This window comes from Excalfactoria chinensis, chromosome 5 (assembly GCF_039878825.1).
Source record: "Excalfactoria chinensis isolate bCotChi1 chromosome 5, bCotChi1.hap2, whole genome shotgun sequence".
In the NCBI taxonomy this organism is placed as follows: domain Eukaryota; kingdom Metazoa; phylum Chordata; class Aves; order Galliformes; family Phasianidae; genus Excalfactoria; species Excalfactoria chinensis.
This window is the reverse complement of record NC_092829.1, coordinates 8,786,743-8,801,033: the sequence shown is the minus strand read 5'-3', so window position 1 is coordinate 8,801,033 and position 14,291 is coordinate 8,786,743. Positions and strand designations below refer to the sequence as shown.

Sequence of the window (14,291 nt, the reverse complement as noted above, 5' to 3'; positions counted from 1 at the left end):
CTTATGGTGCTCTGTGCTCGGAGGCTTTCTCTGAACATTAGATTTATTAGAAGTATACTTAGAAAAATGGAAAGTCTAAGAAGATTTACGTAACAGGAATTTTCCTTAACTCTCAGGCTCTAATAATTTGAACATTGCCATATGAAGTAGGAAATCATCTTTCAGCATGTTAAAATTCAGAGTCGGATAGCTGCCTAAGGTGCAGGCTTCAGGCTTTAGTTTTAAGTACTTCTGTTTTAGGACAGTCACGCAGAAGAATACAGCATCATTAAGAGGAAAAAAAGTATCATCTGTTATAGATAAACAGATTTTCTTTTCCCAAGTTTCATGTAGATTTTAAAAATAATACTGTAAGATCAGGTGTCACAAATCAACAGTCATTGCTTAAAGCATCTTAATGTGAATCAATTCAATAATTTTACTGTCCTTTTTCTGTGAGGTCTGAACCTTTGTCCCTTCTCCAATAAACCTTAGAATAATTTGATGTCACTGGATAAATGTAGAATTATTTTATTCTGCAGACCTCTTAGCTTCAATATTATTGCTCAGTTTTGTAGGTGATAATATTTTTAAAGCCGTCCTTAGAAATAATTTGCTTTCCTTGAGCAGTTCCGACTCGAGGTAATTTGGAAATTCGCTGTTACTAATTGTGACTTGGAAGATAAGCAAAAATGCCAGTCATTATTTTGTATCCTTCTCTGCACTTGTTTACAATAATCACTTTTCTGTGGCGTGATAGATGTTGCTGGATGAAAGATGAAGCTTTCCCCTTCAATAGCACCATATTTAGAAAATCAGAAGGAAAAACATCTTTCGGTGTAGTCTTGTTGAATGGATATTGAGTCATTTATGGGTGTCACAGATAAATTTTTGAGTATAAGGCTCTAGGTTTTCTTTTCTTTTTGCATAATGACCTCTGAACACATTCTTCTGGAAACTTAAATGAATCATTATTTTATCATATCTGCACAGGTTTTGATTTAAAAATGCACAAAGGCTGTGTCTGTAGGCAAACTTAAGGCTATCTGTGTTCTGTAAATGCTTACCTGTTGCTGCAGTATAGCACTGGTGATATCAAATGCAAATTAATTGTTCATTAGTAGTTAACTAATCAATTGTTAACTGAGTTAATTGTGAGCTCGGACTTTTAAAAGTTAAGCAAGATGGATGTCTTGATTTTAGTCTTTGATAGATCTTTGAAATCTTATGTATCTACTTAGGCAAAAAAAAAAAAGAGTTCCACTTTTGGATTACCCATGTAAAAACTCCTTCATATCCCCCCCAACTGAAGTCAGAGTCCGGATGAGAGGTAGTAAACTGCTGTCAAAAGCAATTCTGATGATTCGGTATTACTTCAGTCACTTCTGACTGGGCTTTTGGACTTAAGGTTTCTCACATTGTTACCTTCTACTAAGAGTGATGTGGCAGACTTGTCATGTTAAGGAATACTAAAGGTACAGCAGGTAGCAAAACCAGAGAGACAAACTGGACACTTATTTAAACTTGGATAACCTTGAAAGTTTTGGCTTCTGTAATAGGAAATAGAAAGCTTCTTAAATTATTGCGTATTTTGTGTTATGAAACAAAATATACCATTCTATGGACTTAGCAGGCTTCAGTGGAAAAGTGTGAGCATAGTGGGTATGAAATGCAGTTAAGAAGCTCAGGGACTGACGGTGGTACACCTAGAAGAGGTTTACCTGAACGACTGATTCAAGGAGGAATGGGAAGTGGAGAAAGTACTGTTGAGCCATCTTATAGATTAACTGTTTTGATCCTCTAGTCAGGCCTCTACCAGAACAAAGGTATTTTCAGGAGTTTCAAAAAGGCAGCTTTTATGCAGATACCAAGGTTACCTACAGTTAATAGGCTGTAGTGTTACAAGCAGGTTGTTCTGCTAAGGGTTGGGGAGCTGAAGACTGAGGTTTCAGTGGTAAGAGCTAATAATGCTGAAAGGAAAATATGTATTTAGAAGGTAACTAATGTTCTTTGTAAATCTGCTGTTCTGGATGAGTTTTAGGTGAAGAGCATTTGACAAGTCAACTCATGTAATCTAACTTGTGTTGCCGCGTTAACCTTAATGCTTCCTTTTCCACACAGCTTCCTTCTCAAAGAATTGATAAGCCAATTATAGGAAATGAACTGTATGAGGTAGCGGTGTCTTTGATTCAGTCATTTGATGAGTTGGAGATGCAAAGCAATGGGTAAGATACAGTCCAAGTTCTATTATCAGTGGTTCTTTAGGGAAACAAGACTAATTACGGAACAAGGCCTAAAGCAACCTGCATAGTGTAATTCTTAGTGGTCCCTCACTTTTCCACATACCGCTGCTTTTATGTTATAAAATAGTGTGATGACTTCTCTCTACTGAGACTGCTTGTATCTCTTACTGAATGGTCTGTGTTCCTGAAATAAAATTTGTGCCCTAAAGTGTGGCTGTCCAAGCAAGAAGTTTCATACAGAAACTACTTTCTTTGCTTCTGATCACAGTTGAATTTTTAATATGCAGAATAAATAAAACATACATGAAGACATGAAGAAATATAAGCAAGACACTAATTTCCATGGATTTTCTAATGCTTAATTTTATCATTTTCTGAACAAAGTAATTTATTTTTTTTAGTTACTCTATAGATTTTGTTTCTGAAAAAAAAAATGCTTTTGATCTTTTCAGTGAAGCAGTTCTAGTCTAAAATAGAGCAACCAAATGTAACGTTATTAATAGGCTAACTTCTGCAAGCAGACATGAAAGCATTGGCGTTATGGTTCTCAAGTACTGAGGGCTATTATAAACATCCATTGCTACCTTCCACTGAACCTTCTATAGTTCATTATATAGTTCGATAGTAGAGACTTTCAGAATGCATGAGATGTTTTACATCAACAATGATTGCTGTTTAAGGCAATTTTATCCTCGTGGCTTACCATAGAAACTTAAAGAAGGATATCCCTTAATTTAATATCATGACCTATAGTTCTTGATAATATTACTTGTTTTCCATGCTAGGCTTTAGTTAAAGGTATACAGTGACCTTTAAATGAGAGACTGTATGTATTCCGAATAAGTCTATCTGTACTTGTGTGATAATGTAATAATTTTTCTAGTTTTTAAATAACCTACTTGCGATGAATTTATCTGGTAAATAAGAATGTTTCTGTTTCAAAGACAAAGCTAACCCAAATAATGTAGACAAAATTTTTACGTAGATCCTTTAAGTTCTGTTCCACGAGGGAGTTTGAATAATGCATGTTATAGAAGATACACAATTTTACTTGTTCATTCAAGGCATATATTGGGATAATAAAGTAGCTTAAAGAACTGTGTGTTCTTTTTAGGGGGAGTTTTACACCAGACCGTGGAAGTGTGCTTGTTTTTTTACCAGGTGAGTGTAGATCCTCACAACTTTCTAGCTCCTTATTTGTCATTTAACAAGTTTGTTCTTGTCGTTTCTTTCAGCTGTTTGTTAAATACATTTAACTGGGGCTGCTTTGTTTATTTGGGTATTTTTTTCTCTCAAACTTAGTTTAATAAAATTGATTTCACAGTTAATCTAGAGAAATCGATTTGAAATAGTTATTAAATATTTATGAAGTCCTGGGGTTCTTTCAGAGACATCTCCTGATCTACATGTAGTGCAGTTTCTTCCCTGGATTTTTCTCCAGTTCCTGTAGAAAACCAAAGTTCCCTGCCAGCCAAATGGCTTTACAGCTTTCTTTCTCAGTTTTCTTCTCTGTAAAAGCCCTCTGGGTAGAAGGAATTGATTCATTGCCTCAATGTAGGACTTATTCCATTTTCTCATAAGTACAGTGACCATCTTTGTTGCGTCTGGCATCCCATTTTAGTGTTTATGTGGTATGCTTTCAGACTTTCTAAGGTATTCTGAGTACGTTTAGTCCTAAGTCAGAACTTATTCTTGCAGTTTTAGTTCCCATATTTTTATAGCAATTGGTACAAAGAGCCATGTTAAACAATGTAGTTGGTTTTGTTGTTTTGTTTTTTTTTTTTTAATATAGGCATTTAAAAGCTCCCCGGTGGAGCTGTGCTGAATTTGCACATAATTCTGGTTCTTTTTCTGTCATAATTCTGGTTCTTTTTCATCTGAATGCTTGATGTGGCAACCTTGATTGTTTCTTGTTTGTGTACTTTGATGTATGTTCCTTTGATTCTTCACGGGAAAAAAATATATTGTAAAAGAGCTTAGGATGTGTTGGTTGAATCATCACTGAGCTAGTATTCAAGTATATGTGTCCCTGCAAGACTAGCCGATGGGTTAAGAGAAAGCTACAGTAATTTATCATCCCCTTAAGAGCTTGCGCAGGATAAGAATGGCTTTAGTTCTTTTCCTCCTATTTACTTGTTGGTGGCAGGAGTTGCATGGCTTCAAGTTTATGGTGCTCTTTCAAAGGGGTTATGCTCAACCTCACTTTTGGTGGGTTTTTGTTTTTTATTCCACTTCTTCACGCCACACTCTCCTTATTTTTATAGTTGTTTTGTTTTTTGCCAGGCTTTCTTACTAGAAACTTTCACATTCAAAGATCTGCCTCTCCTGTTGACATACCGTTTTTCTGCTGGAGTCTTGCCTTTTCCAGGGTTGGTCATCAGGTTCTACCTACTGTGTCTAGTAGGTAATCGCTAGATTGATTAATAACTACTATTTGTACAGTCTGTTTCTACTGATCATGGATGAAGTCTCTTTAATTGTTAATAAGCATAAGTTGAATTCAAGTGTTGATTTCATATTCTGATTTGGAACCAAGGGGTATAGCAAATAGGAGGCATTAGCAGGATAGTCAGGCAGCTCTAGACTACAGGTTCTCCATTGTGCTGGTCAAGAAGGGCATTGGAACACCCAAGGAAAAGATGGGAGTGAAGTGAGAATTGATTTTGAAGTTGTTAGTGATGACTGAAAAGTAAACTCTTATTACTTTTTTCATAGGTTTTTGTGAAATAAGCCACATGCATTCACGTCTCACACGTATGTTTAACAAAAAGTAAGTTAAACCACATTTATTTATTAGACTGGAATATGAATCCTTTATCTATGGGAGTCCTACATAGAACAGATGTTTTAGCATAGAAATATATATATATATATATATTAATATGCTTGTGTAAGTAAATATTAATGAATTCATTTTCTTTAGGTGGCAAGTGTACCCTCTTCACTCACGAGTCTCATTAGAAGATCAAAATAATGTATTTTTGAATCCAGTTCCTGGCTACAGAAAAGTAAATATTCTTGAATCATTTTTTTGTTAAGCCTGTAAGACCTTTTTCTGTGAAGAATATTATCTGTTCCAACTAAAATTGCTGTATGAGGGCAAAGGATGCTTTTCTGTTTATTTTTCTCTTCAAGATATAAACTGTTACTCTTATCAAGCTGTTGACTTGACAGGTATTTAGACCTGAAAAAGATGTGCAGATAGAGGAAGTTACCCTTAATGTGTTGTGTGACGCTGTTTTTTTACCCTTCGAGGTAGTTTGTGCATGATTCTTCCACTTGCATGACAGTGACACTTCATGGCAGAGTGGCCCTACTGTACGGGGTATCTGTCCATTTTTGTGCCCCACATTTTGGTTGGGGTCTTTGTTTGCTTTATTGCTGCTAATATTGTGATACTTTGTTATGATAAGTGCGTAAAGAAATATTTGTGTTCTTCAGTTATATACTGTACTACTTTACTATGCATTTTTACTAATAGGACAAGAAAATGGAGGTTTTCTGGTGTTACGTTGTTTATATTTTGTATATAGAGCAACAGTACTATATTTCTTCTCCTCAGATTAGAAATTTCATGTTGACATTTTAATGTAAGTAATTCCTGTTTCTATAAAGTCCTTGTTCCTTTCTTGCTTCAAAGATTATTCTATCTACAAACATAGCTGAGAGCTCAGTAACAGTTCCTGATGTTAAGTATGGTAAGTCTTTTAAGTTTGTAAACTGTCTTTGTTACTTCTTGCCTAAATCTTTGCAGCATGTCACCTCTTTACAAAGCTTTCCTCATGGTGGTAAATTCTGACCGTTATCTTTCACAGTGGGAAAGTTTTACATCTGGATATACATACAAAGCTATTGATTAGGGTGTGAGTTTTAATCTTGTATTGGAGGAAAATCACACCCTTATTGCAAATGCAGTAACAAGCATGGTTATACCTTATGTTTCAAGTAGCTTAAGCTTTTTATTTCCATTCTGAATGCATTTTAAGATACTTGTGTCAGATTAACAAATTCTGTTTTAGAATATCTGGGTGCAGAATGATTATTTTTTTAGTGCATCTGCATTATTTCTATGTCTACGTAAAAATCTCTTTGCAGTTATTAGTATTCTCAGTAACTTGAGTCTGCTTGTTAGAAAACCAGCTAAGAAAATACTGTTTGTGGGGGAAAAATAAGTTTTCCTTATCTGATTTTATAAGATCAGCAATTATGTCACTGTAGAGATAAATTACTACTTAACGTTACTAAGATTATATTGTTTTTACTTGCAGTGATAGATTTCTGCTTAACTAGAGCTATGTTTTGTGATGAGGAAACTAACTATCAAAGTTTGAGACTTTGCTGGGCATCTAAAACAAACTGTTATCAGAGAAGAGGTAAGGGGGCAGTAGGGAATGGAAAGGAACTTGATGAAGAATTCTACATTAATTTCCATTCAGCTTATTCAGTGGAAAGTACAGATAATTTGTGTCTTGAATGACTTATACAGAAATGGACTTCCTTATCAAGTCAGGTAGTAAAAAGAGATTGAGCTACTATGCCCGAACGTCACATTTTGTTGAAGTATTTCTTTTGGAGGAAAGTTCTGTATATTATTGGAAAATATTAAAATTAATGGGTCTCATAACTTTAAATGATTCTTTGTTATTCAGTAGTAATTTTTTAGCCATACCATAGTTCTTGAAAAGAGGGAAAGGAATGGTTGGCTGTTTATTGCCTGCTCGTGATTTTCAGCAGGAAAAGAATCGTGTCTATTCATCATTCAAGTTATTGAAAGATCCACAGCAGTATCTCTACAGTGTTGGTTGGAGCATAAGGTTAAATAAGAGCTTAAATCACCTGTTCTTGTTAGTACTCTTTGGTATCAGTCTTTTATTTTCAGTGGAAAGGAGTACTTAATTTAATAAGTTAAATCTTTAGATATAAAAATACCTTCTTTTTTTTTTTTTCATACTGTCAGAGCTTCACAGTTACAGCTTGGTTTCCATTTGGTTCTGGGTCAGTGTTGGTTATGGCAGCTGACCAATATACAAGTAATAACAGCAGCATTTTGTATAGCAGGAAACTTGGTCTTGCTGAGCATGTGACTTAAAAATATGGGCTTACTTTTCAGTGGAGTTATCTCACGCACTAAATAGAGTCTGCTTGAGTTTGCTGCTTTTTCTTACTTGTTCATGATGCTTGTAGATGTTCTTACTGTGTGGCTTGGGCATTTTACAAATTGCTTGTTTGTTCTTCTGTGTGAAGGTCGTGCTGGACGTGTTTCCAATGGATATTGTTACAGGCTTGTACATAAGGAGTTCTGGACTGACTGTATCCCAGAGAAATCACTACCTGAGATGCTGGTAACAATTTTCGGGGAAACCAATGATTTTATTTATTTATTTTTTTTTTTTACATATGTGGTTGTAGCACAGACTTTACCTGAAGTGAATGCATTATTTCACTAGTTACTAATAGCTATACAACTAAATGGAGTTAAGTTGGTAAATAATTGAGAAAGACCATTCCTTGTTGTGTTGTTCATAGGAGATGAGTTGCGGCAGTAAAATGGCTGTGACTTTGGAAATTAACGTTCTGTTCAAAAGAAAAGTATCCTTAGTTGTGCAAAATTATTTTCAGCTGTTAATGAATTATAAACTTATTTTAAGAATCAGTATCTTCAATTAATTCATAAATTAAATACCTCCCTTGGGGAAAAGTAAGAATGACATCTTCCCTTCAGACTTGTCCACTGGGAGCTACGGTATTAAAAATAAAAAAGCTTGATATGGGAGAACCAAAAGCCTTGTTGGCAACAGCTCTTTCTCCACCCAACATAAGTGACATTGAACGTACCATACTTCATCTGAAGGAGGTAGGCATTTTTTCTAATGCTGCTAATATCCAAGTAATGAAAATATACTGCATTCTTTGTTATTTAAGGTGCTAGTAACCTTAATTAGAACCTGAAATGAGAACAATGTCTACTGAATGTTTTGTCATGCTAGGCTGTTATTTGATTGCCATACTCTCCAGCGTAGTTTCTGCTGCTACTGCATTTCAAAGGGATTTTAACTTCATCAGAGAGAAAAAGCAGAGTCTTGCAGCATTTGTAATCAGAAAGAATAAGAGAATGTTAGAGAACTTTAGATCTGTAAGTGAAATTGTTAGTTAAACAAGCAGCACCTTGTAGCATAAACATCTCCCTTTCTGCCTGCACAGGAAAGTTGGCAATTCTGTTTTGTAGTTATAAAATATGTGGTAAAACACCAGTTATCTTAAAGTATTAAGGCTTTTCTTTTTGAGGTGTAAAAGAAATATTTGTGTACAGTAGCTTGGTTTTATATCCAGGAAAGGTAGTAAAAGCTTCAGATAGTAGATTTTTCAAATTGATTCAACTTGATTGCAGTTATGGCTCAAATTGATGTTGCTTTGTGATTGTTTATGTCTTGTTTTTTGTATTGTTTTTTTTACAAACCGATCTTAGACTTTCTTGATCTGATTTTTCAAGCAAGTAATTTAAATTTCTGTAGCTAGGAGCACTTACGGCTTGTGTGGAAGCAGAAAAAAATCCTTGTGATGGTGAGCTGACTTTGTTAGGAAACATACTGGTACATTTGCCAGTGGATCTGCATCTTGGAAAATTGATTGTCCTTGGACATGTCTTTGGATGCTTAGAAGAATGCCTTATTATAGGTAAAAGAAGAACATATGAGAATTTCTGTATTTCCATAAAAACAAGTCACTTACAGGTTTTCATTTTGATTTCTTTTTATTGTAGCTGCAGCACTCTCTTTGCAGAACTTTTTTATAGAGCCTTTCAAGCAGTCTATTGATGGATACAGGTATAATAGTCTTTGTTTTATATCTTCCTGGCTATTCTTGGAAGCATCATTTTCCATGTCTTTGAGTTTAAATTCCATCCAAAGTGTCAGAGCAGCTGGCATACTGCAATATTGATATATGAAATAATCAGTAAGCTAACTCATTCTTTTCTGAGTGGAGGGCCTGATTATTCAGGTTTGACTCCCTGATGTGAACACTGATGTGAACAGTGTCTATTAAAAATAGGTTAGTGTGCTCACACAGCTTACCATCAGTGGGGAAGTGTGGGGAAAAAACAAATAATTACCATAAACCTATTAAACTTGCTTATTAATGTATTGGAAGATGCTGATAATGTTGCTGTAATAATACTGCATGCAACTTTTATTAGTATATTTATTATAACTATAGTTCAGCTATTAAAAAAAAAAGTATGATGCGGAAAAATATTATTGAGAATTCTTAATTTTTGTGTGTGTTTTTGTTTTTTTTGCCAGGAGCAAATTTTTCTTTTGTGGGAATAGTAAGAGTGACTGTATTGCAATTGTAAATGCATTTAAGGTAAGTCTTCTGTCTCATTATTCCACTGAAGTCCGATGGACCAAGGTGAAACCTTCTCGCTTCTGTGTGATCAGTGCTGTATTTTTGTTTTGAAGTTGTTAAAAACTTCACATTATACTTATCTATTTAGTAATACTTTGAATAATTTTAAGGTTATTGTCCACTACGTAACACTACTGCTAGTGACTGAGTCAATTTTTAGCACTGTGATGGAAATGTGCAATTTTTCTCCAGAGTAAGGCAGCAACAAGTGGTTAAAAGTAGGCTGCGCTGCTTATTTTCTGAGTATGTTTTCTATTGCTTGTCCAAGCAAGTTAACAGCAGTGTGAAGAGTGGAGGAGGAAAGAAAACACACCATTTCTGCCTGCCAGAAGTTGAAGCAGATTTTGAGCAAGGCATTGACATGAGACTTAGGTTTTCTTGATACCCTCTAATCAAGTTTTACATGGGATGCAGGCTCTTACCACCTGATGAAGGTGTCTTTAAAGTTGATGTCTCTTTGCATCCAACAGAACAAATGCTGGTTAATCAGTGAGCAGAAGGAGGTTACTAGCATAAATCATTTTGCACTTTGTGTGATTAATGTTCTTTTTCTCTGGAGTGTAGTAACACCTTTATAACCCAGCCACTTTTTCAGACCTTCAGTAATGCACTGCTAAAATTGGTGAGATCAGTCAAGGTTATCCAGGGCTTTATTCTGCTTAGTCGTTGAAACCTTGGAGGAAGGAGACTGCACAAAATGCATGGGCAACCTGATTTACTGCCAAAGCATCCTTTTTGTGAACAAATATTTTTTAGTACCTAAATGAGCGTTGCTAGTAACGCTATAGTAGAACTATGATTCTTGTCACTGGCCCACTTTTGAGTACAGTGTCAGCTTTTGAACTCCATAGAGTAAAGAGACTTTGAATTACTGGAAGACATGGAAATACTGATAATCTCACAGAAGGCCCTGTGATGCTTTGGGTGCTGGAACATGTGTGGGAAGGGCTTAGCAGTGAGTTTGTTTAACCCTAAGAAGAGGATGCCTAAAGGGCAATCTTAGTTGATAACTTCAACTACACCTAGTGTCAAAGTGTAAGATAAGGTGGTGGGAGCGGTACCTCCTTTTGGAAGTGTGCAGCCATAGGACAAGATGTTGTGGACACAAGTTGTATCAAGGGAGGCTCTGCTGAGATACTGCAGTGGAGAGAGGGGTAGAGATTGTCTGGGATGTAGTCAAACAATAGAACAGTTTGTCTGCAGAAGTTATGGAATCTCCATCCTTTAAGTACTCAGAACTTGATACAAACACCAGAAATGTCACCAAGTTGGCCCTGCTGTGTGTAATAGTGTTAGCTGAGGGACTCTTCTGATTTTAAATCAATATTTCAAAATTATCCTCAGCATAGGTGTGAAAAATTGTCATATGACATACAGTTTGTACTTGACTAAGCCACTTCTTTCTTAGGCATGGCAGATCTGCAGACAGAATGGGGAACTGAGACATCCCAAGGTTAGTTAAACTTTTGTCATTCCTGTTCAATACTGAAGCTGGTAACTCCAGTACTGGAGTATTCTGTCTTAGTAAGGAATTTAGACTGGCTTTTTAATTTTATTTTACTATGATTGTCATTTTCATAATTAAATAGAAGCATGGGATTTGAGGTGCCATAGCGAGTCTTTGATTCTAGTATTTGAAGACATCTTACTTAGTCCCTATCTTAGATGGATTGACAGTGGCCAGAATGTTTGGAATTAAGCTGAGAAGGGAACTTGAACTGTAGCTGAAAGACAGTTCTATAATCATGGGTCTCTTCTGGGGGGAACATCTGAAAGAATGGAGAATCTTGGTGTATTAGTCTCAAATGTCTGGTAGTAGGTAGTATGCACACATTAACTGTCTGTAGTGGTTTTTTTTCTATGTGAGATGAAATGCTTTTGATTTCTCCACTTAAGTCAGACTGTCCTGTGCTTTATGAATATCAGCTCACAATGTGCACTGATTTACAGTGCATATCTGAAGTTCTAGATCTTGAAGTTACAAGTCTTCTTTTGTGTTGAGGTAGTCATCTTAAAGGAGATTCTGCACTGACAGCGCAGAGGAGTTGAACGTTTGGGTTTATGTGAGAAGTCTTGATGCCCCACAGCAGGACTACTGATAATCCAAGTACAGTTTTAGTCAGATATATTATCAGACATTATGAAAATGTGTGGACAGAAGTAGAGAGAAAGCTGTGAAATGAGATTTTTTTTTTTTTCACTGTATATAACTATTATTTGTGTCTACACTGAAGAATGTGAAAGAACATACCAGTTGTTAGAAACCTGTTTGCTTTTCATTTGCACTTTTCACTTTCTTTACCAGGATGAGCTTGAGTGGGGTCGATCAAATTATATTCATATCAAGAAAGTCAGAGAGGTGAGCTGAAACAGTCAATTTTATGAATGAGATATTTTTACAGATGTTAATATTATGGATAGGCCTACTTAACATACAACTATGTGTATATAGCTAGGTATATATTTTCTTCAAACTGTGAATACATAAGATTGCCTTGTGAAAAATAAGCACAGTTGAAAATGGTGTTAACTTGAAAACATACAGGCACTTGGCCAGGTGTCACATAAGAACTTATAGGTGTGCAAAATAAAATCTGGCTCTACATTGTATTTTATAAGTACTAGTAAAGATGCAAAGCAGTGTACCAGTGTACTAGGTGAAATGCATACTAACATCACTTAAAAAGTAAGAGGGATTACCTTCTTGCTTAGACTTGTACTAGGATTTTTTTTTCCCCCAATTGTGGTTGGAATTGATCTGTTGAATGTGTAACTAGAGTTGGAATTTTAGGTGGCGGACTTGGTTCAGCTTCTGAAAGAAAGAGTCAAACCGTTTAACATGCGCGTTAATACTGAGCTATCTGCGATGGATCAGGACTATATATATAAACAACATTTCATTTTGCAGGTAATTATTAAATAACTCTTTGGGTAGAGACATTACTTAGAAAGTTCATGATTGGATTTTCACTTACCATTGACAGACTAGTACTTTAAAATACCCCGTGTTTCAAAAGTCTTGTAAAATTTCAAGATTGCAGTTGGAACTGTGCAGTTGGAATCTGTGAAAGATACCAAGAAGGGGTTCTAAGGTATATAGGCAGGAGGAGACAGGCCAGGGGGATGTTCTCCTCTCATGGAAGGTAATGGGGAGCTGGCTTCCTCAGACATAGAAAAAACTGAGGTACTCAGTGAGTGCTTTTCCTCAGTCTTCACAAGTGGTTAGGCTTCCCATGTCTGCCAGGACCACGAGCTTCTAGATGAGGGTATTGGGAGTGGTTTCTGTCCTACTGTAATGGTGGAACAAGTCCGAGTCCTCCTCATGAAACTGAATGTGTATAAGGATGGATAGTGGACAAGACAAAGGGGAATGGTCTTAAATTGAGACAGGGGAGATTTAGGTTAGATATTAGGAGGAAGTTTTTCACATGGAGGGTGGTGACACACTGGAACAGGTTGTCCAGGGAGGTTGTGGATGCCCCATCCCTAGAGGCATTCAAGGCCAGGCTGGATATGGCTCTGAGTAGCCTGGTCTGGTGGTTGGTGACCCTGCACACAGCAGGGGGGGTTGAAACTAGATGAGCATTGTGGTCCTTTTCAATGATTTGAAAAGGCCATTCTATGATTGTATGATGATTCTTTGATTTGCATGAGTTAAACTTTAGTTGGGAACAACAGGACCAGAGGGAATGGTTTCAAGCTACGGCAGATTCAAGCTGGACATTAGGAAGTATTACTTCTCAGAAAGAATGGACTGCCCAGGGAGGTGGTGGAGTCACTGACCATAGGGGTATTCAAGGAATGACTGAATGTTGTGTTGAGAGACATGGTTTAGCGGGAGGTGTTGGTAATAGGTGAATGGTTGGACTGGATGATCTTTTAGGTCTTCTCCAACCGTTGTGATTCTATGATTCTAATTTCTGGTAAAAGACAGGAGAAAAAAAAATCATAAATATCCGCCTGTATCACTTCATTTTGCAACTATATCTCTTTTGGAGAGACTGAATATTATAATGAACTGTAATTAAAAATAGAACAAAACTTTTTTTTTTAAATTTCAGGTTGTAATGGCTGGTGCTTTCTATCCAAACTACTTCTCTTTTCAAAGATGTAATGAGGAAGGTGCAGTGAGAGATCTTGGTGGCAAAGATCCAAAAACCACAGTGATGGTATGTTATGGAGGTGAATGATGTAATCAAGCATCGTATAATAGGCATATGTAGTGTTAGTGGCATTTCTCAAGGTTTTTATTCTGTCTTGGGACAAGATAGAATCAGGGTATGTAAGTATTTCTTACTTTATCTCATCTTCTCTCCCATCTTCCTTTCTCTGTTACAGTACGCATTGTGTGGGAGGGCAGTTTGAAAAGGATTCCAGCTTCACACATTTTAGCCTTTACACGTTTGACTGCTGGTCTCATGCAGGCAGCCAACTTTCAGAAAACTAATAAAAGGTTTTGAGAGTGTGAGTTTTTATTGCGGTAAAAGAATTGCTGCAACTTCAGTTTTACCATTTTGTAATCTTGTACTTACTGGAGTATGACAAACATGCCAGTTATTTTAAGGTTACTTGTGTGTTGCATTCTGTTTCTTCTCTTTGGGGTTTTAGATCACTGCTATTGCAGCTCAAGTGAAGGAGGAAGATAAGAGCTAGCTAACTATT

General features: G+C 36.2%; 1 protein-coding gene across 3 annotated transcripts in view; it reads left to right on the top strand.

Moving 5' to 3' along the window:
- TDRD9 (tudor domain containing 9) overlaps nt 1–14,291 on the top strand; it is a 50,278-nt gene that overhangs the window by 20,111 nt on the left and 15,876 nt on the right. For all 3 annotated transcript variants that reach the window (XM_072337758.1, XM_072337755.1, XM_072337757.1), the window contains exons 8-22: nt 2,101–2,204; nt 3,337–3,383; nt 4,938–4,992; nt 5,146–5,230; nt 5,863–5,920; nt 6,491–6,595; nt 7,467–7,564; nt 7,945–8,076; nt 8,735–8,897; nt 8,983–9,046; nt 9,524–9,587; nt 11,038–11,082; nt 11,935–11,988; nt 12,421–12,537; nt 13,691–13,798. In XM_072337758.1, coding sequence (XP_072193859.1) covers nt 2,101–2,204; nt 3,337–3,383; nt 4,938–4,992; nt 5,146–5,230; nt 5,863–5,920; nt 6,491–6,595; nt 7,467–7,564; nt 7,945–8,076; nt 8,735–8,897; nt 8,983–9,046; nt 9,524–9,587; nt 11,038–11,082; nt 11,935–11,988; nt 12,421–12,537; nt 13,691–13,798 — 1,299 coding nt within the window. The remainder of the gene's footprint in view (nt 1–2,100; nt 2,205–3,336; nt 3,384–4,937; nt 4,993–5,145; nt 5,231–5,862; nt 5,921–6,490; nt 6,596–7,466; nt 7,565–7,944; nt 8,077–8,734; nt 8,898–8,982; nt 9,047–9,523; nt 9,588–11,037; nt 11,083–11,934; nt 11,989–12,420; nt 12,538–13,690; nt 13,799–14,291) is intronic.